General features: G+C 43.6%; 1 protein-coding gene across 4 annotated transcripts in view; it reads left to right on the forward strand.

Annotated features, from left to right (window-relative positions):
- ZMAT4 (zinc finger matrin-type 4) overlaps nt 1-24,577 on the forward strand; it is a 127,390-nt gene that overhangs the window by 71,062 nt on the left and 31,751 nt on the right. For 2 of the 4 annotated variants that reach the window (XM_020780399.3, XM_020780398.3), the window contains exons 4-5: nt 13,083-13,239; nt 19,022-19,249. In XM_020780399.3, the coding sequence (XP_020636058.1) occupies nt 13,083-13,239; nt 19,022-19,249 (385 nt within the window). The remainder of the gene's footprint in view (nt 1-13,082; nt 13,240-19,021; nt 19,250-24,577) is intronic. The other 2 variants (XM_078379683.1, XM_078379682.1) reach the window with 1 other exon arrangement.

The following is a 24,577-nucleotide window of genomic DNA, read 5'->3' on the forward strand; positions in this document are numbered from 1 at the left end:
GGGAGCAAACAGCAGCGCTGTTAATTTCCTGGGTTACAGTTTTCTTCAAAACAGCAAAAAAAAAAAACAGGACAAGAACAAAAGCCAGAGATTTTCTTTTTCTTATTCTTCCAGCATTCTGGAAAAGAAAGAAGAAGAAACCACTTTGCGGGATGTTTTTCAAATATTTATGGAGCTTCTTTTTGTAACTACAGTGCCCATTGGGGATGTTGGCTGGGAGGGGGATTCTGGACATTATAATTTAGTGGATATTTTTTTCTGAGCTTTACTTCTCCACCTTTTGTTGGCCTGTCCTGTCCTTCCTGTTTCCAACTGTGCCTAAAGATGACTCTGAGTTTGGGCTGTTGTGGAAGATGTCAAAATAGTCACCACATCCTGTCCCTGCAGTTGTGGCTGAAAGAAGCTGCAGAAGGGCTGCCGGAAAGGTCCAATCCTTACCCTTGAGAACAGTTGGAGACATTCTTCTCCTCCACTGGAGAAATGGAACCTGGTAATTTCTTTTGACCATAAATGGGATGCAATATTTCATGAGATCATTTGCACTTTGTTCTGGCTTGTAACATTTTACGGGAACAGAACACAGTTTGGTTTTTAGCTCTGCATTATGTTCTCTGGCTCGACCACTGAGATGCCTTCCAGAAATTCACAAGGACAGTGTGCAGAGAAAGTAACAAACCATCTACATTTGCTCCCTGGGGTGGGATTTGATACTCTCCTTCCTCTGAACATGGAGATTTCATTCTAAATGCCTGACAGTTGTGGACAGAGATATCCTGAAAAAGCTTGTCTGGTCTTCTTCTAAAACCCTTGAAGTTAGTGGCTATCATCAAAATTCAGAATCACAGATTCTCCTGCAAATCTTCTACTACAGCAGTGGTTCTCAACCTTGGGTTCACAGATATTCTTGAACTGCAACTCCAAGATGTCTTCACCACTAGCTGTGCTGGCCAGGATTTCTGGGAGTTGTAGACCAAGAACATCTTGTTACAGCAACCAGATTGCAACCAACCACACCTCTCCATGATGCCGGACCTTGCACCATCTTGGAGAGCTTCTTTAAATTCTAATCTGCATCCACTTTACTATTTTATTCCACGTGCCCTATTTCCAGATTGCTGGAGGGTTATGTTCCAAAAGACAGCTTGCAGTGCCTTCGTCTTTTATGAGCGCCTCCTGCACGACTCTCGGCAAACTTCTTCAGAGCTTGTCTAACCGTTCCCGTTCATTCTGCTGGCAGAACAAGATTTGCTTTGAAGTTTCCTGATGTTATTTAAAAAGGAGCTATGTGAATTAACAGTACGTCTAGACATGAATATGGAATCACAGGAAGACAGATGATTTTGGCATTGCAAGGGAAGGAAATGTAGCACAATGAAATTTTAATAAACCTGAGCGGGTCTGAAAATAATGTGTACACGTCCAAATGATTTTGGTATCGTTTTGGAGGGTCTTTGTTTTGAACAAAATTGGGCAGGGTCAGAAGCTGTGGCAGCTGGCAGGGTAGCTCAGTGGTTTAGGCATTTGGCTGCAGAGCCAGAGGTGGGGAGTTTGATTCCCCACTATGCCTACTTCAAATTGAGCCAGCCTGTATGGCCTTGGGCTAGCTGCACACTCCCAGGGCACCCCAGAAGTAGAGAATGGGAAAACACTTCTGAGTATACCTGGAAAACCCTGGTGAGGTTTGGCAGAAGTCAAAATTGATTTGACGACACAGGATTATTTCACTATTTTAGAACAGTGGTTCCCAAACATTAATCCCCAGATGTTCTTGGAGAAAAAACTCCCAGAAGCCTTCACCACTAGCTGGCCAAGATTTCTGGGAGTTATAGTCCAAGAACACACTGGTGAATCCAAAGCTGGAAGTCATAGTTTAGAAGCTGTTGAAACGGTGTGTGCTGGACCATGTGGCGAGTCTGTGAACTGTAGGTGGCAGTTTCCTTAGGGAAATGTCTTTAGAAAGGGATATATCCCTGCATGTCTTCTTTTTATGTACAAGAACCATAATATGTTTCTTCTGGCTTGTGACACATCCAGATGGTGTGATGTTGTCAGTTGACCTTAGTGAGAATTTTTGCAAAGAACAATTGTAGCTGCTGCTTTGCTGTGTGATCTTCTAAAACTTGGAAGCATGGGATGGTGTGTTTGTATCTTCTAATCAGCTACCCATCTTGAACGTTATTACTATTGTTGTTCTCTATTTTATTATATCGCTTTTATGCCATTTTTTTATTGCTAGCCGCCCAGAGTAGACTTGGGTCTAAATAGGTGGGGTTTAAATTTAATAAATAAATAAATACCTCTCCTGAGTTTGCTTGGTGTGCATGTATTTTCCCTTCATAAAGGAAAAAAGATACTCATTTTGCTAACACATTGATTGAAATCCTGCTGCTTAGCTGCTTAGCATATTAAGTCACAACTAAGGTGGGGCCATTGAATCAGTGGCACCTATGGAGGAGTTGACCCACCATGGATTCAATGGGCCTACCCTAGTTGTGACTTACTTGGCAAAGCAACAGGCTTACAGCCTTTGTTTCCGAACTTTGAGTAGTGCTTACCAGTTGGGGGAAGACGGAGGCTCCAGCATAGTGTGGCTTCTTTTCCCCAACTCAGAAGAAGTATTTCTGAATCGATTTTTTTTCAGAAAGAAAGATTTTGAAATGGAGTTGAATGCCTTTTTAAAAACCAAGAACAGATTGAGAACCTTCCAGAAATGTGGAAGCCTATGGATCAATTCCAATCAACATGTTTGTCAAGAAACTTTATGGATCGGGTCTGTTCCTATTGGAATTCACAAAGAACACATTCTTCAAGAGTCTTTAGGGGCAATACGCTTCTGCTCAATACAGTTGTGTTGAATGATGGGTTTATTTATCTCCAGTGGGAATGCCAGAGCAAATACATTCTGAGAAATGATTGTTGAATCAATCACCAGTCGTGTAGTTCTCAGATTAGCTTTTAGGACCTTCAGTTTTTATCTGGCTTGCAATGGCCTATAGGCCATATGCTACTAATTGAACTGCTTGTTGGAGTGAATCTTATGCCTTGCCAGGAAAAAACAATGTGCTACAACCACTTTGTTGTCTGAAAGGAGAGGCATCTCCTTGATAATTTGGGTGCTCTCCTGGCAAATCTGCTGGACAAAAGGGATCTGGGGTGGAACAAACCTGAGAGGAGTAACAGAGCGGGCTCTGGGACCAGGACCGATAGTGGTTTTTTGGTCCTCCAAATGGCTGTCCAAAGTGTCTTTTCATCTTAGGAACAATGACGACGACAATGACAATCATAACGACGACAACGACGACAACAACAACAACAACAGCAGCAACAACAATAAAGGTCTACTTATGTCTACTCCAGCAAATGAGACTAATTTGACTTGTCATTACCCTGGTCTTGCTCCTGGAACCCAATTCTTTCCAGTTCATTCTGGCTTACTGCCACGCAATGCCTTCCTGCATGGCAAAGCAGAGCTTAGAGGATCCACATGGCAGTGCGCCAGGCTGTCCGCCAGAGCCATGTTCCATGAAAGAACTTGTGAAGGTTCATCGCAGGACTCCGTTCCATTCATTAGAGAATCTCGGGCTTGATCAGATGGGCATTTTGTCCTGCCGTTTGGTCCACAATGGGGATGAGTTGGTTTGCTCTTTTTCCCCCGGTGATCACATGATATAATTTCTGGAATGAACCAAACCATCCCCAGGGTGTCCCTTCCCACACCTTTCTGAGGTTGTCTCCTTTTTAAGTGCAGATAGGATCGCTCTGATTTAGTCCATTTCTGGCACGTTTCCATGGATTCCACTGGGGCCAGTTTCTCATTTATTAAGCCACCTCATTATAGCCGAAGGAGCAAAACAAAATAACATCCCTTTTTGGGACTGGCACATCAGACCTCCACCCCAGGTGACCCCATTTAGTCTGCAGCATCCTGCTTCCACAAAGCTAGTGTAGCCGGGCCCTCAGTTCCATACAAACAGCTTTTATGGTTTATTGCCTCCTATCTCTGATCTCCAACTGGAGATAACAACAGAAGAGCTTGAGGTTGGATGGGGAAGCACTAAAAAATGCCCCTAGCCCATGGATAGGAGGTTTTTACATGCCTGTCATAAGGGTTTGCTCATCTCTCCCTCCATGCCTTTACCCATCACCCCCTCTTTCCCTCCCATCATCATGAAGCACTCAAGGTGGTGCAGAAAAGAATAGCCAATAAAACAATGAAAACAGAGATAAACTGGAAATCCAGCAATGCACAAGATCATGAGATGGCTCATGAGGGAGATGGAGAAAAATGGTTTCCTTGCTCCACGCATGGCCCCTGAAGGTATGCACTGCACAACTCTGGACCTTGTGTTGCTATGGGTGCTACTTCAGTCATTTCTGATCCTTTTGGCCTTGAGATTTGCTTCCGACCCATGGGGTGGTCTCTGAAACGGCAGAAAGGGACGCACAGCACCCACTTAGCTAGGAATAATGTGCTTAGAAAAAAGATCCCCATGTGGCGGTTGCCGTAATCTTGAAAGCAGCATCTGAATAAAGACAAAGAGCCACTTGACAGCGAGGCAGAAAAAAGAAACAGCCCAGATTTCATCTGAGATGCATCTGATCTGGCAAGAGTTTTTTTATTTTTATTTTTGCTTTTCCTTTTAAAGCACGCGCCTCCCGGAAAGTAGGTTGAAAGGAAGCCGTTGTCGCCGAAGCTCAGGACGAATGCATCTCAAGTGCGCCTGTGTAAGCGGTAGGGTCCCAAATGCACAAACGCTCTTTAAGTGTCAGGTTTTCAAACAAGGGCTTTGTGGGTGGCTCTTTGGAACGGGGCCGTGGATGTTGATCTGTAAAGGCAGATCCTCTCTCCCCGTGCTTTGACTTTGAAACGACTTTGGGGAAAAAAATTCCCCTGGAGCCTCAGAGTGGAGGAGGGTTTGATGTACAAAGGATTGGAAGGAGAAAAGTTGGGGAAGAGCATGAAACAGAAGTCTCGAACCAGCCTTTATGTAGTGTAGAACACATCCCTTATTTCTCCATCTTGGTTTTGAAGAGCAGTAAGAAGGCTTAATGTTGGTAGAGCTCTTTCTCAAGCCAACTGAAGGGGAAAAAAACCTGTTGTTGGAGAACCAAGATATGAAGCTCTCCTACTCACCGGTCTGTCACCTTATAAGTGGTGCCTCACTTGACGATGTTAATTCGTTCCAGCAAAATCGCTGTAGAACGAAAATGTCGTAAAGTGAAAATAAAAAAGCCATTGAAACACATAAAAACCTGGTTAATGCATTCCGATCGGCTAAGAAGTCACCATCCAGCGAAGATCCTCCATAGGGGCGGCCATTTTCGGGTGCCTGTGCAGTGAAAAATGGCTCCTAAACACAGCGGGGAGCCATTTTGAGCACCCGGCAGCCATTCTGAAAACCCAACAATCAGCTGTTTTGATCATCGGGAAGTGAAAATCGGTTCCTGAAACAGGGAACTGATCATCGTGCAGCAAAATTCCCCCATTCAAAACGTCGTTTTGTGATCGCTTTTGCGATTGCAAAAACCTCTTCGTAATGCGGATTTGTCGTTTTGCAAGGAACCACTGTACTGTCATCCTATACATTTAACTCAGTAAGACAGAGTTACTTCCAAGCCATTCCACTAAGGATCAGATCATACATGTCGTGTCATCTGTGTAGTTTATTTTAAAGAATACCATGACTTAATGGAAGCTGAGAATGTGGATTTCGCAATGGGATTTAATCTGTTTCAGTTTCTAGTCCTGATCTTAAAGGATCTAACCAAGGTTCTTAAACTTTTTTTGGAAGGATAAGGTTCATTACCTTGAATAGCTCTTGGGAGTTTTGGATGGAAACCCAGTGGGGATTCATTGCCTCCTTGCAGAAAATCAAAGACACTGTCTGTAGACCCTGAGACCTTAGCCAGTCCCTTGAGATCTGGCAACTTGACTGCCCAGCCTGCTTACCCCAATTCTTCCACTTCTTGTGTTTGTACATGTTTTAATAGTTGTCTAGAAGCCACCTGGAGCACATCCACAGGGAGGGAAATGGGTCAAAATGAAATAAATATGTATATAAATAGAGGCTATGAGGATCTTCTGTACAAAGTACGAAGCATCTTTTTAGAGCGAGGAGCAATTTATGTGATTGTTGGTATTTGGTCCATAATAAAACCCAGCAAATAATGAAATAGTAGTAGTAATATTATTAATACAGTGGGACCCCCATCTGCTGGATCAGTATCTACAGATTCACTGGTCCACTGCCTGAAAATATTAAATTATAAAAACAGAGAAATACATATTTATATGTATTTCCATAGTGTATTTACGAGAAATAGCCACTAGAGGAAGCCAGAGATAATGCTATGTGTAGCATTTGCTACTTCTGTATATTTAGGCATCTGTTGCGGTCGGAACTGATCCCGTGTGGATACTGCAGTCCTGTACTGCAGTGGTCCCCAACCTTGGGCCTCCAGATGTTCTTGGACTACAACTCCCAGAAGCCTTCACCACCACCACCTCGGCTGGCCAAGATTTCTGGGAGTTGAAGTCCAAGAACATCTGGAGGCTCAAGGTTGGGGACCACTGCTGTACTGCACTAGTATGGCTGGAAGATATGTCATAGAAATTAGGGATCTACTCATCTGCTCCTCTTAATCCGTGTGGCTAAAAGCTGCTACACCAAGGGAAGCCGAAAAAGTGAATATAATACTTTTCAGTGATGGCACCTAGTCTCTGGAATAAAATGCTGACAGAGATACGCTAGGCTTCTTCCCTTCTTATGTGTAGGAAGATGGTAAAGACCGAACCATTTAAAGCTGCCTTTCATAACTGAATCTCCTGGATGCTGTCAATAACAATTTATTAAACATTAATTCTAGATTTTTTTGGACTGTCCTAATTACTGTCTGTTGTGTCACCGTATTGTTTCTGAATGTAATTGTTGTTGTTATTGTGGGATATTGTAACTTTTAGTCTTCCGTAAACCACCTGGGGTAGTGCTTGCACTAATGAAACAGAATATAAATTGAATGAATGAATGAATGGTCAGTCAGTCAGTCAAACAAACAAACAAAGCTAATACTAATGAATAGCATCACATCACACACTGGGGGTTTCAGCAGCCTTATTAATAAGTCATTCTGGTCAGCAGATAACAAGGAAAGATTCCTGCCTGCCAAGCCAATTAGACCCAGTGGCAACTAAAAATAGCTGCATTTTCTGCCATTTGCTATGGGATATCAGATTAATTGTGTCGGATACAGGAAGTGGACGCAGAGACACCTGGATGATTTGGCATTAAGCGTATGAATGCTGATCTCTGCAGTACATAATATTTTTTTCTGCGAGCAAATGTTTTGGGATTCATCTGGGATTATGTCTAAGCATAGCTACGAAGACCTGGTTACAGAGGCAGACATGAACACTGGTATGCAGAATGCAATCCTCGGGGTGAAATCAAGAGGAATGACAGATTAATTGAACTGCTTTTTACAACGTTTCTGTTCCTCCAGCTTCCAAGGTGAAAAATGGCTCCGTAATGTGCATTCTCAGAAATTCTCCAAAGGGAAAACAAACCTTTCGTTCAAAACAAAATGTTAGCTTGAAAAGTAAAGAAATCTGGACCACAGATCAGGCCGTTTCCTTCCTCAGCCTCCATGTAGGCACACTTATCCTGCCTCTTTGTAGTTTAACCCCAAGTGAATACAAGAGGTAAGGTCTTTTGTATAGCTAACGATTCTTGATTGCCAGTTGAAGAACAGGCCGTGAAACTCCGCTTTGCAACACACCACAGAGAGCTAGAGCTTTGAAACCTTACCTTTTTCTCTTTTTGAATTAACATTTGCAATCCCCAAGCTTTCCATCTATGGGATTCTGTAAACTGTAGCCTAAACAAGTAGATTTTCCAAGCTCCAAGGGTTGGTTGCAACAATGCTGTCACCGGGAACGGCTCATCCCCAGACATTTAGCTGCTGTGAGGACTGTGATGGCCCCTGGCATACGATCCCACTGAGCCAGGCTCCCCACAACCCATCTCTTGTTCAATCCCTCTAGTAGAGGAATGAGCCACATGTGCTGTTCCCAATGTTCTCAGATCACAGCTCCCATCAGCCATAATAACTGGCTATCTGTGAGGAATGATGGGTGAACATCTGTAAGGCTGTCTTTTGCTTACTCCCTGACCGTTTCCTTTTCTTTATGCACCCTCAAGTTGCTTCTGACATACATATGTATCATATGCCGTCAAGTTGAATCCAACTTGTACCTTTTCCAGCATTTTGAAGGTAGCAAATATACATAAGTGGTTGACCCTTCCCTTCCACTGGGGGCACTGTGGGACGGTGCAGCTTGCCCAAGGCCACCCAGGCTGGCTCTTCTCCCTGGAGACACAAGGAGGGAATTGAACTCCCAGCTTCTAGCCCCTCAGCCAAATGCCTACACCACTGAGATTTCCAGCCAGCACTTACGGCCATCTTAATAGATGTTCAAAGTCCATAAGATGCTCAAGGAGTGGCTTATGATGGCCATCTTCCCCTTGCCCCCTGCAAGTTTCCATAGCTGAGCAGGGATTTGAACCCGGGTTTCCTGAGTACAAATCGGACACTGTGTCTACTATGCCACAATGTCTTTAATCTATGTTCTAGTGGCCTGGAAAAATGGGCCGTCTGAAATGGCTGTTGGCTGCCATAAACCTCAGCTCCAAACAGCTAATCTTCCAGGATTTCTTCCTATAAAAATAATATTACCACATTACGATTCAAGCATTTAAAACCAACCACTATTTCATCACATTTGCTCCCTTGCACTTGCCATTCCTTCCGCTGGGACACTTTCCTCAAAATTTCACAGTAACAGTTCCCATTTTTTTTAACACCCAAATATGTTCTTTTTTTCCCCCACGGAATTCAGTTTGAGGTATTAGCAGCACATTTATTGATTGATTGATTGATTGATTGATTGATTGATTGATTGATTGATTGATTGATTTATTTATTTATTTATTTATTTATTTATTTATTTATTTATTTATTTATTTAATTTAATTTATATGCCACCCACTCTACCCAAAGGTCTCTGGGTGGCTTGCAACAATCATTTACACATTTAAATGGCATTGTTGAAAGATGCAAAAAAAAAAAATAATAATAATAAAAAGGCCAGTGTTTCTTAAATTAGCCATAATGCTTATGAGCAATTTCCTGGTTCAAAGAGATTCCATCTTAATGGACCAAAAACCATGTGCCAGGCTCTGGTAGTAATATCAGGGTTAATTAAAACTTTTATATTACAGTACTGGCTCAGAGGGACTACCTCCGGGCTCTGATTCCTTTACAGTGGTGCCTCACTAGATGATGATAATCCGTTCCACTGAAATCGATGTTTAGCGAAATCATCGTCTAGCGAAAAAGCATTTCCTCATTGGAATGCATTGAAACCTGTTTAATGCGTTCCAATGGGGAAGAATCATCATTAGCGAAGATTGGCCATAGGAAAGCCGCTTTGCGAACCACCGATCAGCTGTTTAAATAGCTGTCTCGCGAAGCTTAGGTCCCGAAAACACCCGTTTTGCGAGCGCGGAGGGAGCTGTCAAAATCGTTGTCTAGTGAAAATCGGTTTGCGAAGCAGGGACCAAACATTGTCCAGCGAAATTCCCCCATAGGAATCACTGTTTTGCGAATCACTATAGCGATTGCAAGAAGTCAGTGTCTAGCGGAAAAACTGCCATGCGGGGTAACTGTCTAGCGAGGCGCCACTGTACCTCCAAGTGGGGAAGCCTTAAAACAGTGGTTCCCGACCTTGGGCACACAGATGTTCTTGAACTAAAACTCCCAGAAGCCTTCAGCACTAGCTGCGCTGGCAAAGGTTTCTGGGAGTTGTAGTCCGAAAACACCTGGGGACTCACCTGCCTTAAAGTGGCAGTTCCCTGACCTGGATTCTGAAGGAGCTCCTACTTGGCTGGCATTGTCATCCTGGCTCCTGGGATCATGGAGCTCCTGGAACTTGGGTGGCATGTCTTGGCGATAGCCGTGGACCTTGGGTTTGTCAGACTCGGGCTTCAATGTGCTGGATCAGGACCGCTGGGGAGTCTCTGGGCTGGCGCTCATCCAGTTGGCGCTTGTCATCTGAGTTCGCCATTAAAGAGAATCAGCAGGTAACCGTTTCCTTTGAAACTCTTGGCGTTGGCTGTTCATCAACCATGACGTGCGATTGATCCCGGTGGCCTGTAGCTATTGCTTTTTGCAATCTGCTGTCAACCCTATTATCTCCTCGTAAAGGTACTGCAAGAACATAGTTGGGAGGCCGATAAAGACAGACGGAGCAGATGTGGGCTTGAAATTCACAGTCTTCTTTCAACGATGCCATAGCCGCGGCGTCGAGTTCAGGTACTCAAGGCCTGAATAAGAAAGAGGCAGCTTAAAAGGCTGGAATTCCACAGCTGATGGCGGGAACGCTTCTAAAAAAGCGGAAGAACAGAGACGCCATCTGATGAGCACCCAAGATTAAAAGACGTTGGCCTACTTAACTCTGGTGGGGGGGGGCGTGAGGAGGAGAAGAGACGGATATGATTTATTTCACAGGAATTTCAGAGGAAGGAACGCAGTAGGGGTGTCATTTAGGTTAAAGAAGCTTGAGTGTATGTGAGCTAATGATTATAAATGGAACTTTAATTAATTTGGCTTGGAAATTAGTGGGAGGGGGGAATGGCTTTGAGGTTTCCTCAAGCAGTCATAAAAAGCAATCATGGAGTTTCCATATGGAGCTGAATAGATTTACGGAAACTTCTGTCACTCTTATCATATTTTTTTTTCCGCTCTTCTGTCTCAGCGATGGCAGGTTTGGACTGGAAGTGTTCCCCTTGCCTCATCCTTTGTGATAATTATTTTGTGTGGCAGAAGCTCCGGGACAAGTCTTTTGTGTTCCCTGGTCTGGACCAGAGCTTTGCCCCTCCTCCTGAAAACATGGGACCACTTAGATCAAGGGGCACAGCTGTCAAAGCAAGCCAGAATCCCAACCAGCCCTTCTTACTACAGCTCGCAGTAAAAATATGGTTGTTGTTGTTATTTAGTCATTTAGTCATGTCCGACTCTTCGTGACCCCATGGACCAGAGCATGCCAGGCCTTCCTGTCTTCCACTGCCTCCCAGAGCTTGGTCAAATTCATGTTGGTTGCTTTGGTGACCCTGTCCAACCATCTCGTCCTCTGTCATCCCCTTCTCCTCTTGCCTTCACACTTTCCCAACATCAGGGTCTTTTCCAGGGAGTCTTCTCTTCTCAAAGTATTGGAGCCTCAGCTTCAGGATCTGTCCTTCCAGTGAGCACTCAGGGCTGATTTCCTTCAGAATGGATAGGTTTGTTCTCCTTGCAGTCACTTAACATTTGCTGCTCTTTGCACAACACCCCAAATCTGGCTCAAGCAATAGGTAAGCCCTGGCCTTCGGTCACAAGTTCCAGCTGTCCACAAGAGTCCACAATGCCCAGGTACTGAAGTTGGGGGTGGGAGGTGGAATCAGAATGGACTCTTCCCCTCTGGTGTCAAGTTTACCTGATAGAGCAAATTGCATGTCACAAAGATAGCAAAGATGTAGTGTGGTGTAGTGGTTACAGTGTGGGGCTAAGACTTAGGAGACCTGGATTCAAATCCTCACCTGTCCCTGAAGCTGACTAAGTGTCCTGGCATTAGCCACATTCTTTCAGCTTGAGCTACCATCCAGGGTTTTTGTGATGATAAGGGTGGTGGCGGTGGTCAAGGAGAGTCATCTGGACAGCCTTGGGCTCATGCTTTGAGCCCATTGCAGGAAATGGAAGACACTGTACAAACATAGCAGGTGAATAAATAAGAGGCATTCAGAGTTAGCTGTTGAATAAAACATTTCCCTAGATGATGGGATGTTCAGATCTTGCCAGAATGAGTCCTGTTATAAGAACTACTGGATAGCAATGTGGTTTAAGTCTCTGGCTGTAGAGCCAGAGAGTTTGGAGTTCGAATCCCCCACAGGGGCTGGATTCCATGATCCACGGAGTCCCTTCCAGCTCTGCAGTTCTGATGATGATGATGATGATAATAAAAACAGGATATCCTTGGACTTTTCTTCTGGCTGTGTTGTGGTTTCTAAACATTTATGTATTTAAAATATCTTTTACTCCACCTTTCTCCTAAAAAGGACCCACAGCAGCTTATGTCATTAGAAACACAACATTGAAAGCTAAAAACAGTAAAGTATTCAGATATATATATGTAAGAATCAAAACAAGGAGACCTCCATGTTCCGTTACTGGTTCTGGCTGCCCGTATGTTTTGCCCCAGTAAAGAACCACCATCTGGAACCTATTCGTTGAGTATGTTCTTGGTATCTGTGCATGTCCACGATGGAATGTTTCAGGTATCTCTGTGTGCATTTAGGTCTCTGGACTGGGAGCTATCTCGGATGGGGGGGTGAACGTCTTCTTTTCGTCCCCATGTTCATGCACAAAAGTCTGGGTGGGTGATTTCAGAGGGTTCCAAGAATCATTTCCCCCCCATAGAGAGGTAGAAAGGGGACAGAGAAGTTGACGTCTCACTCCTGGCTGGAGGTGAACAATCTCAAGGGGCCTTTAAAACGACTTCTCAAAAGTTCTCTTTGGTCATATTAAAATTTCCATTCCACTTCATTTCCCTCCCCTCTAATATGTCTGACAAAGTGGATTCTTCCTCAAAAGTTTACACTGGAATATAAAAACCAGTCTTTAAGGGCTACCACATTCTTGTGTTTTGTGTTTTTTTAAATTTTTGTTTTGTTTTTTCCCCTGCTTTTCCGTATTTGAGACTGTGCCAACACAGAAGAGCAAAGAATTTAGCTGACAAACAAGCGTACCGAAAAAGCCACCTCCCTTTGATTTCCAGCCACTGTTAAAAAAAAAAATAAAAAAATAAAGATCCATTCACCTTGCTGGTAATTTCAACTCACCTCTGGAAATACATTCCTTTAGCCCTCTAAGCCTCTATCTGTCAAATTAATCTCACTGGACTGGATTTGGCTTTTCTTCCTGGCTATGCCCACTGCCTCTCTGCCATGGCTAGCAGCTAACATATCTGGTTCTTGCTTTTCACCCTGCAGGGCAGTGACGACGACTCAGTGGATAAGAATAAATGCTGTACCCTCTGTAATATGTCCTTTACTTCAGCGGTCGTGGCTGAGTCACATTATCAAGGGAAAATCCATGCCAAAAGATTAAAGCTGTTGCTCGGGGAGCAGCCAGCTATAAAGGCCACAGGTAAGTTCCCATGATATGGAAGGGGGGGAAAAAAGAGAGGGATTTTTGTACTGTAAATTTTACTCTTAAAGGAACATTCCATTTTGCAGTGCTGAGCAGAAAAAGGAATGGCCATTGGTACAGCTTAAGTCACTGCTGATTTGGAAAAGCAAATAAGCAACAGGAGATGCATGTTGAATGAATGCAGCATTCATGTCTCTTTCTGCCATGGTAACCTCTTTTTTAAAAAGCCTATGTGTCTTCTGAAGAGTTCGTTTCTTCCCAAAAATCAGCCTTCTCTAGCCCAGAAGCGCTCCCATGAGTTGGATTACATGTCTCATCCAATTGTAGTCCAGGTAGGGATGGAAAAGATTTTCCTTAAAAAATTAATAATAATTTGAGCATCTCAATGAAAAATGTTTTACACATCCTCAGGCTGAGAATTTGAAAAATGTATAGGCCACATTGGGATGGAAAAGGGGGCCTGAAACCACCCACATATATTAAAATGCAAGAAACGTAAATGGGCATAGCGGGTAGAAAGTGAAGCTGGTGGCCAAGTGAGCAGAGAGTATGAAAATTAGGAATCTGAGATCCAGAAAGGCAGCAACAAAGGAGTTAGAAGATATCATTAAGTGTAAGGATGTGTCGCTGGAAACCAAGGTGAAGATCATCGCCACTCTTGTATTTCCAATCACCATGAATGGAAAAGTGGCCAGCTAAGAAAGATGATGGGGAGAGAAAAATGATTCATTGGAAGCGTGGTTCTAGAAGTGAGCTTTGCAGATACCCTGGACTGCCAGAAAGACGAGCGAGTGGGTCCTAGATCAAATCATGCCTGAATGATCTCTACAGGCAAAAATGTTGAAACTGAGGCTGCCCTACTTTGGGTACGTCCTGAGAAGGCAGGATTCTCTGGAAAAGACAGTAATCCTGGCAAAGATAGAAGGCAGAAGGAAAAGAGGAAGACTGAATACAAGATGGATTCACTCCCTAAAGGAAGTCACAGGCTTGAGTTTGCAAGAGCTGAGCAGGGCTGCTGAGGACAGGATGTTTTGGAGGTCATAGGGTGGCTCTAAGTCGGAGGTGACTTGGGGGCACATAGCAGCAGCAACAACAATGTAATTAAATCTGCACCTTCTGAAAAAGATGGGAATTTCAGTGTGGGAAGTTAAAACAAGGTTTTGTAAATTGATACAGAGGGGAAGAAGGTGGAGTAAGATTTCATGGTTGGAATTGAGAATTTTCCACATCCTTAGGTCCCAAATATCTGAAAGCAAGGTCAGAAGACCAGCCGTCGTAAGATGGAATCCAGGCAACGGAGTGAGCTCCCGTCGCTTGTCCCAGCTCCTGCCAACCTAGCGGTTCAAAAGCATGCAAATGCAAGTAGATAAATAGGGACCACCTCGGTGGGAAGGTAACAGCGTTCCGTGTCTAAGTTGCACTGGCCATGTGACCACGGAAGATTGTCTTCGGACAAAATGCTGGCTCTATGGCTTGGAAACGGGGATGAGCACCGCCCCCTAGAGTCGGACACGACTGGACAAAAATTGTCAAGGGGAACCTTTACCTTTACCTACCATGCTTTTTAATGTTTTCAGAATATGTTCTTGTAAGTTTGATAGCTGCTGCTCAACTCTCTGGCCGTGTATAACTGATTCAGGAACTTCCTTTCATTGTTAACTCAGCAGATGTGCTTATTTCTTCTCCTGGCATTTGCCGAGGGTAGAATATCATTTTGCTCTTAATTTGGCAATGACGGAGGGAGGGGAGAAAATCTAATCTTTCCAAAAGCGGTTTGAGGTTGGTTGGCCTCTCCAATTTTGCTCGACCTTGTCCTGGCCACACATTCTGGCGTGGCTTCCATAATGTGCACCCCATTAACTTTCACATTTGAAAAGTCAAATGTCAGCGGTAGATGATTCAATCATCTGCTGGTTCTCCTAACTATAAAAAAATCCCTGCAAACCTCAAATAAAGTCGAATTTTTCAGCATTGCATCTAAATCTGAATCAGAAAACGGAGATCTAGTTAAATAAGACACATGTCAACATGCTTTATATAATGCATGTGGCTTGATTTAAAATGAAAGTGCACTAAAAGTGGCCTTTTTTAAAAAAGCTGAAAAGATTAGCACAGGCTATGCTCCAAGTACCAGGCTTCGTAGAAAAATATTATCATGCCAAATAAGGAAGTTTTACATATTCACATGTATTAGGATGTGATAATGATTATCTCCCAAATAGCCATCATATATCCTGAATATCAGGAATGCTTTAAATCAGTGGTTCTTAACCTTTGTTACTTGGATGCTTTTCAACTGCAACTCCCAGAAACCCCAGTCAGGACAGCTGGTGGTGAAGGCTTCTGGGAGTTGCAGCCCAAAACTCCTGAGTAACCTAAGGTTAAGAACCAGTGCTTTATTGTTTTTCTGCCCACCAAGGTCCCCGAAATGTTGTACAAGAAAATATATTTTTAAAACATTTATACATTCAATTAGAAACAGTTTTAAAACCTCATTTTAAAACAATTCTAAAGACAAGAGTCCCCATGGAATAATAAAGGGCAGAGTCCTGTTTGAGCAGTCTGCTTACAGAGCAGGCCAAATGGCATGGAATGCTAGCTTTGTAATTAGAGGCAGAGCTTCCTTAAGCAGGAAAAGATATTTGTTTATCCTACTGCCAAGATTTCTGCAGCTCTTGGAGTTGCAAAGTCACTTAGTTTTCTCTTCCAGTTGGCCACCAGGCAGGAGTCAATAGGCTTTGTTTCCGAGAGTAGATAATGAGGATCCATCATGATCTCAGTCCATAAGTCCTCCAGTGAAGAGACCCCTGAGGAACTGAACACTACAAAGCCTGTTGGGGTGGGGGACCTGGTTGACCCTCCAGTTCCCAGCCCCTCAGAGACCCAAGAGCCAAACCCCATTGGGTGATGGGGGCTCAGGAGCTGAACCCGAGGGGAGGTGGTAGAGCCACCTCCCACCCCTCAGGAACAAAGAAGACTGAAGGCATGAGCCTGGCTTGACATCCCAAGGTGCAGGAGAGGCCTCCTTGTGTGTAGGTGGACTCCTCATGAGTAAGGAGGTACCCAGGGGCAAAACCCTGCCACCTGAATACCTGCAGAAGCATGACGAAAAATGTGAGGCTGCCTTCCTTCCCTTTGAGGGCACCAGGAAAAGGATAAACCGAGAGGAGTCTGGTCCGAAGAACAAAATCTTTCTAGCCCCAGGCCTTCTGAAACAGCATACCCAATACGTTGCCTCACAATAAACCCCCGCCATTTCTACCAATGTGTAACAATAACTTTTTCTTTATGAAGCACTAGACACCCAGAGGCTCCTGCCACCGTTTTGACAAATAATCTGAGAGAAATTGGAAGGGCGGAGGAGAATGAGGCCATTTCCTGCCCCCCCTCCCCAAGTTGTAGAATGTTTATGGCTTAGCCCGGAGTCCTTTCGTTCCTCTCAAAATGGTTGCTTTTACTCTGCACCCTGTCAAAAAAAAAAAAAAAGGCTAAATGCCAATGGTAGTAAAGAAGGGAGTGAAGGGTGAGTCAACAAGGCATGAAAACCTTCCAAACAGCTGTTCTAACTCCCTCTTCCAACCTGCAGCCATCCGCCCTCTGGCAAAGGTTTTTTTTTTGTTTTGTTTCATAGTCTGTGTAGATCTTTGCTTGTCTTATCCCCAAATGCCAGGAGGGGAGCTGCAAAATGACTCTCCTCACCTCATGAGTAGGCAGGGTATTTTGAAGCCCTCTCATTAAGAGAAGAGGACCAGGAAGACCAGCAGTTCCTTTTCAGCCATAATGCCTAGATCTGCATCTCAGATTAAGCCTATGAACATTTCGTGCACATCAGCGTCCTTTTTCTGGTAGTACATTTTTCTTTCTTTCTGGCAGTCTATAAGAGTAGACATCATTTTCTGGAGACCCTCTGTGTGACACACTATTCTTCCCCCATGCTATTTCAGCCCGGCTCCCGGCTGTACAGACGGCTCATTATCAGAAATCCAAAACGCACGGTTGGATAGCATTATTTACTTGATTTCTTCTTTTCCTACTCTTCTTTCTTCCTTTTTTTTTTTGGTCATAAATTTGCCATAGCAACAGCAGTTATGTGATGAGTGCACAAGGTCTTTGCTTATGGAAGCTGAGTACTAGGGGACTCAGTGGTAGAGAAAAGTAAAGGCAGCTTGAGAGGAAATCTTCCATCATTTTAACTCTGAATACTCCCAGGACCTCATTTTCCTAATGTGTTCTCCTCTAGCAGGAAAGAGCTTCTTCCTCGTTGATTCATATATTGGACTTTTTGAAGCAATAATCAGTGAGTGGGGGGTGAGGAGAGCCTACGATCTAGATGCCTTCAAAGATTATTTTTTTCCCCACATGAAGATAAAAATGCATATCACTATTCAAAGCTCCAGAGAGAAAGGATTCCATTTTCTCGTAGAATCCTTTGAGCTCATAACTATTCATATTGAATAGGTTGTGAGTTTTTCTCTTTCATTCTAATATTCTGTGGAGTCAGTTAATTTATTTATTTATTTATTTATTTATTGGACTTATATACCGCCCCATAGCGCTACAAGCACTCTCCGGGCGGTTTACAATTTATTTTTAATTATACAGGCTACACATTGCCCCCCCCCCAGCAAGCTGGGTACTCATTTTACCGACCTCGGAAGGATGGAAGGCTGAGTCAACTTTGAGCCGGCTACCTGGGATTTGAACCCCAGGTCGTGAGCACAGTTTTAGCTGCAGTACAGTGATTTAACCACTGCACCACAAGGCTAATTGAGGTGCCACCACCTTGGCTTTCCTTCTGAGATGAGGTCTCATTAAAGTTCAGACAGAGGGTTGTCTTTAAGGTGATGGGACTCAAGCTAAATGGCAGCTGGTTGATGGTGGTAGAAATTTTACCTCAATTTGTATGTTTCGAATTCTAGGTGGACTTCCATGGGTTTGAACTAGAGGTATACATAAATGGCCATTTGTAATTTTGCATTCTATTTCTGGATTCCTTCCTCAACACTTCCTCAAGTCCCCGTTAGTATTGACTGTAGCATAACTTCTCTCTCTCCTCTCCCCCCCCCCACCCCAAGATGGTGGTGCTACTTGCAAGGAACAAGAGCAACGACAGGGTTGAGATCTTGGCCTACGTTACTGCATTTTGCACAATGCTCTGGAATTAGCTTTCTCTTTTTTCAGGGAGGATCAGAGTAAGAAGAGGAAAATAAGACATTTGTCAGAAAAAGGTATTCAAAGAAACAGAAGCTCAGTTCATATCTAATGAACCAAGAATTGTGTGGCACAGCCTTAGCTCTGCTAGACTCTGCTACACTACCCTCTTTGACAACAAGGATTTTAAGACAATTTCTTCACCCAGGATGTCATGAATGTATAGAATTTATGTCACAAGATCTACCGGTGATCCCCAGCTTGGAGTGATTTTAAGAGAGAATTCAAAAGATTCATGCATCATCCACATCATCATGTAAGAACTACACAGCTATAAGGGACCCCGTGGATCATTGGGTCCAGCCACTCTCGAGGAGGCACCATGGGGGAATCGAACACCCAACCCAGATGCCTAAGTCACTGAGCTATCTAGCAGTTGACCCAATGACTATACACTAGTCCCGATGCCTATTTTCTCTTCTTTATATCCTGTCTTTCTCCTTATATAGAGCGGATAAATGTACAAACATTTGCTGTATCAAAGTAAGTTAAATGTTTATACACAGTGCACCATACTGGATTCCTGCCTCCATCAACTGCCTTCCTCCCTGCTTGTTTGTGTTTGCAGAGACCAACCTGAGTTCCCTAAAACAGCCACACATGGACAGCTCCCCTGTGGTCTCTCCGCCCCATCAGAGAAGAGACTCGGACAGGTACTGCCAGCTCTGCGCGGCTTGGTTTAACAACCCGATGATGGCGCAACAGCACTACGATGGGAAAAAGCACAAAAAGAACGCAGCCCGGGCTGATTTACTAGAGCAGCTAGGGAAGACGCTGGACTTGGGAGAGTTGCGAGGTAAGAGATGGTGGGGTTCTACGAAGCTGTCCCTGTAGGGATGCTTGTAGCACTATGGTTGGGTCAGGTTTTATTTAAACAGAGGACAGCCCTCTTTTTCTGATTTTTGAAGATATCCTCTGTTATGCCACCCTGATATATGTCTGATTTACAGATAAAAAACCATAAAGAGGGAAATTAAGCTCAGGAACCTTACAGTTGCCCATCCTGGCCAGTAGACTTGATAGGCACACGGATCATTTGTTTGGGGGCTTCCCACAAGATGTATGGTACTGTTTCAGTTTTAAAGAGCATCTCTCATATGACCTCTGTACATAATTAGCATCCTTTTTTAATAAAAAAAATATTTTGAAGAAATCTCCAGGATTTAGCTCTGGCAAGAGCTATCCAAGGTGCTGAAGTTATTTTTTTAATGCTTCATGTAACATTGTGACCAAAACAAATAACTGCATGCGGTCCAGTTAATTCTGACTTATGGTAACCCGTTTCAGGGTTTTCTAAGTAGAGAGGACTCAGAAGGGGTTTCCCCTTCCCTTCTTCTGGGAACATCCCTGGGAATGTGCAGCTTGCCCAAGGCTACCTAGGCTGGCTCTTCTCCCAGGAGGCTCAGTGGGGGAATCAAACTCCCAAACTCTGGCTCTGCAACCAGAAATATAAACCACTGATTCATCCAGCCAGCTGATCAACGTAGAGTGAATTCAATGTCTCACCAACACCAAAGCTGTGAGCTTTTCCTGCTCGCTGTCCCCACAAGGGGGACTTGGCTGCCTGCTTCTTCATTGTGATTCTGCCATCAAGCTAAGACCCCTTTTATTCATACAGATCTGCATTCATGTTGAGTCACTGCTCACTGGGGTTTAATTGGCTGGCTTTTATTCTGTCTTTTTATTCTTAGGCCTTTAATTGTGTATTTAATCAGGTCTCAATTGTGTTTCCTTTTGAAAACTTTCTTTCTTTGTTCATGTCAGAAGCTCCACGGTGCCATTAAATAAATGTATCAGATAATTTTCACTCAATAACTGGCAACGTCAAGAGTGTTTCGGGCAGCTAACATCAAGTCTTCGATGGTACATATCGAGGAGTACAGAGTACGCTGCTATAGATGTGGATTGCCTGTTCTTCTCTGCACTCACGAAGTACCGTCTGGATGTGACCATCCTATTTCCTTAGATTTACATTGGTTCCAACTTCATTCCATAGCCTGTTAAATAACTTCCAAGTAACCCAGGTTTCCATGTGACTGGAGGCTCGATTTTCCTGGGGTTCCATCCATTTAAAGACATAAGTAGTTCTTTCTTTACACATTATTGTCTTTCTACATTCCACATTCTCTGCTTTTCCTTCAAGAGACACTGATGTTCTGAAAAAACTTTTCCTTGATTTTGATTTGGGGTGGGTGGGATGATGGCCAAAAAATTACATGACATTTAATGTCAATGTTTTAAATCTTTCACTTTTACTGCTACTTATCTCCTTGTGTCATTCAGTACAACACCTTGGTAATTAATTTTATCAATAGGGGTTTGCTTAAGGAATAAAGTAATAATTTTACCACTTTCATTGAATGCTATGTCTACCTGTTTTTCATGGGCTGAACTACCTCATATTGGGCTGGTATATTTGTCTACAGAGGAATGTAGGCCAAGGCTGTAGTTCTTAATGTTTGTGGCTGTGTGCACCAATTGGTTCCTGATAAATTTTGGAGATTATTGTTCCTTGCAGTCACCTTTTGGTTTTAGGCTGGCAGGGTTTCTTATAGGTCAGGATATGATCCAAAGTAACACCTAAGTATCTGGAGAAAAATAATGATTTAGGTGAACACCCTCCCAAGTAACCTGAAATTTCCAATATACTTGCTTGTTTCTCAGATGAAATGCAAAGTTTTGATACAGTTAAGCTCAAATTGATTTCTATCCTAATATCCATCAAGTTCTGATAATACATCTGTCAGAAAAATTTCTAGTTTGAAAGTTGTGTGACTGAGCACCAACTTGAATTTTATGGTTCACCTCTCGAGTACCATTTCTGGGAGAAATGCAGAATGAACATTAAATAAAACAAGGAAATAAATAAAACCATACTCTTTGTATGATCAAAGCAGATTAAGAGCAATTATGTGATTGTTCCCCACAGGTGCTAATGATCAAAGCAGATTAATAGTAATTATGTGATTGTGGCCACAGGTGCTAATGGACTGTTCATTTGTATAAAATAGGAATTGAGCATTTGAGTCTTTGAACTTGGCATACCTCTATGGAGCCCAGCCACAGCATGATTTGCAAGGAGACCTCTGTTTGCTGTGCATGAAGCTATGTTGAGGATATTGAGAATATTCCATATTTCTACTTTGTTATGAGACAGATAGGATAAATTAGAGTTTATTGTTTTCTGATGTGTCTGTGCTTTTGAATGCTGAAATCCTGTAACACAATTGCTTTTGTATCTGGAACTGCTTCCCTTCTTGAATTGTCCACCTCACCCCTTCTTTTCTTTTTAATTAACTATAAACATCCTTGCAAGCCACTGTCTGGAGGGTGAATGAGAGGGAAGTGTGGTATTAACCCTGAAGGCGTAAACTTGTCCTAGCTACTGAAATGTTCAATTGTTTTATGGGACATGTTGGAAGCCTATTGTATTTTGTGTGTCGAAGGTTGGTATATTTGTCCACAGAGGAGTGGTCTTGCATGCATGGTCTTGCAGGCTGAAAGGCCTGTTTTGGGGGTAGGGTGGGTAAAAAGTCCACAGCCTCTTCCTGTGCCTGCTTGCAATCTCATCCAAGAACCAGTGGGAGGCAGAGTGGCAGAGTGGCTACAGCAAGGAGTGTGACATCAGTGCTTTCACACCATGCCGTCACAAGAACCGAGGGAGACCACAGTGAGAGATTCCCCCCCTTTCCCTTTAAAAACATGTCTTGAACTTCCTACAGTCAACTACTATTAGCTGAAAGCCATCAAATGGAGAGCCTTTTATCCATTTATGGTTCACCAAAGGGAGTTGAAAAAGGGAGGCTTTCCTGAAGCTATGTTATATATAGGTTTGGGGTTTTTAAAAAATATACTGCATGTGTATGTGTGTTTTCCCCCCTGAACTCCATGAAATTCAGGTTGGGTTTGTAGATAAATCACACACTCTTAAATCCTTCTTAAATGGGTAGCTTCCTTCCTTTGGGAATAAGCGTGCATGCCACAAATATTCAACAGAATGTATTTAAAGCACTGAGATGGACAGATTCTGCTCTCCTCTTCCCTAGAGCAGCTAATTTTGCAGCAGAACCCCTCCCTGGCATGTTACATTTGAGATGGAATGAGGTGGTTCTCTCTCTTTGCTAAGTCTTCTGCCTTGAGGTTGAATTGCATTTGATGGCTGCTTCCGGGAGAATAAACATCGTGGTTCAGAGGGCTTTATTTTTCAGTGCCCTTTGGTGCAAAACACCAGTAAGCACAGCATCAAGTTTTCCCCGTGGGTTCTTTCTGGGCCTGTGTGGAAAGCTCTGCCCCTATCCTGCTCTCTGTATAAATGAAGGCCACAGCCATCAGGGCTGACCCTCACTGTACCCCAACCTCACCCTGTTTCTGGCTCTGTGACACAATCTGTACATTTCTGGATCGCTGATATAAATAATAGTAATAATATCGTGAATGAAAGGAAACACAAATGGCTATGATCAGTGTGCGTGCGTGCGTGCGTGCATGTGCGTGCATGCATGCGCATACTTGGCAGCCCCACTCATTTCAGGATATGGTGCCCCTGAAATTAATCTGCCCCTCAAGTGGATTTATTAAGCTTGCAAGTCTTCATCTGGGAACATTAAGATAACCAATTGATTTACAAATCATAGCTCTGTGCTGTTAACTCTATTTTCACATAAGGTGGCCCTTTCTGAGATTTTCTGCCCACAGAAGACTAAGAAGCAATTTATATTTCTTTTATTCTGAGGCCATGACCTTTGCCCAAGGCTACACAGGCTGGCTTTTCTCCCAGGAGCCACAGTGGGGAAGCAAGCCTGTGGCTTTGCAACCAGGCGCGCGCGCGCACACACACACACACACACACACACACACACACACACACACACACACACACACACACACACACACACACACACACACACACACACACACACACACACACACACACACACACACACACACACACACACACACACACAGAAATTCATTCTGCAAATATCATTCACTCTCTGGGAGAGGGCATGCAACAGACTGAAACTACCTAAGACCAATGTTGTTATTCTACCCTCACTTGTAGGGTGGAAGCACTCCAACATTTTGATTCCCGAGACAGCTCCCTCATCTGCCCACCCCCTCTCTCAATCTTCCCTGAAATCCATCCGTTATGCGGAGGTGTCGAATGCATTTTTCCAACTACAGATTGCCGTGCACCCTCCCAGTTGTGTTCTGATGTGTTTTGTGGCTGCTTGGTCTTGAGGGAACCATTAATGCCCATTAGCTTTTAAAAAAGAGACCTGTTTGGCGTTTTTGAAAAACCACCAGAGCAGGTTTGTTGATATTGATTTAAAAGGCTGTCAACGTTTTTGAATTTTCTTCCCAAGGTGCCTATCGGCATTATCATCAATTCAAACTCTGTCACTGCCTGAGCCCAGGAAGAATGTTCTTGCTTGTTCTTTTTTTTCCAGGGTGCTCCTGTTCCTACACCACGTTGTTTCTGTCCTTCATCCTAAAACTAGGATTTTTCTTGAAGAGACATGAGGGGGTGATGGTTTGCTTTTAGTATTACTTGTTAGGTACACGAGAAGCCTGGATTTCACCAGTAATTTGTTATCCTCTCAGGCCTTGGCTGTCGCCTGGAATCTTAAATGATCTCCTGTCCAGTTTCTGCGCCATGGACTTGACGTGTAGCTTGAGCAGGCTGACAGACAACACCAAATCCCTTCGGGGTCCCATCGTAAAACACAGCCCTTTCTCTTCCACACCAGCAAAAAGTTTATACTGTGGCTGCCTTCGCAGAAGGGTTTTCGGCACCCCCTTTTTTTAGGGTAGGGGAGAATTTAGGTAAACAAGACAGGCAGGAGGGAAGGGCCAAGGTTCCTGGTGAGGAAAAGGGACAGGGTGAGTGCCATGATGTCATCTTGTCCAATGGCGTGAGTCACCTTAACATTAAAAAGATTAAACAGCGGTGCGAACAATTAGATCAAGGACTGGGAGGGCCAAAGAGAAATACAGCCTTGTGGCAAAGCCAACATGTTGGTGAGGAGGCTCAGCATGACGCAAGTGTGTGGAGGTTTTTTCTCCCACACTGGGAATTAAAAAAAAAAAACAAGCCCTAAAACACAATAAATAATTCTATCTG

Source organism: Pogona vitticeps, chromosome 8 (genome assembly GCF_051106095.1).
Source record: "Pogona vitticeps strain Pit_001003342236 chromosome 8, PviZW2.1, whole genome shotgun sequence".
In the NCBI taxonomy this organism is placed as follows: Eukaryota; Metazoa; Chordata; class Lepidosauria; order Squamata; family Agamidae; genus Pogona; species Pogona vitticeps.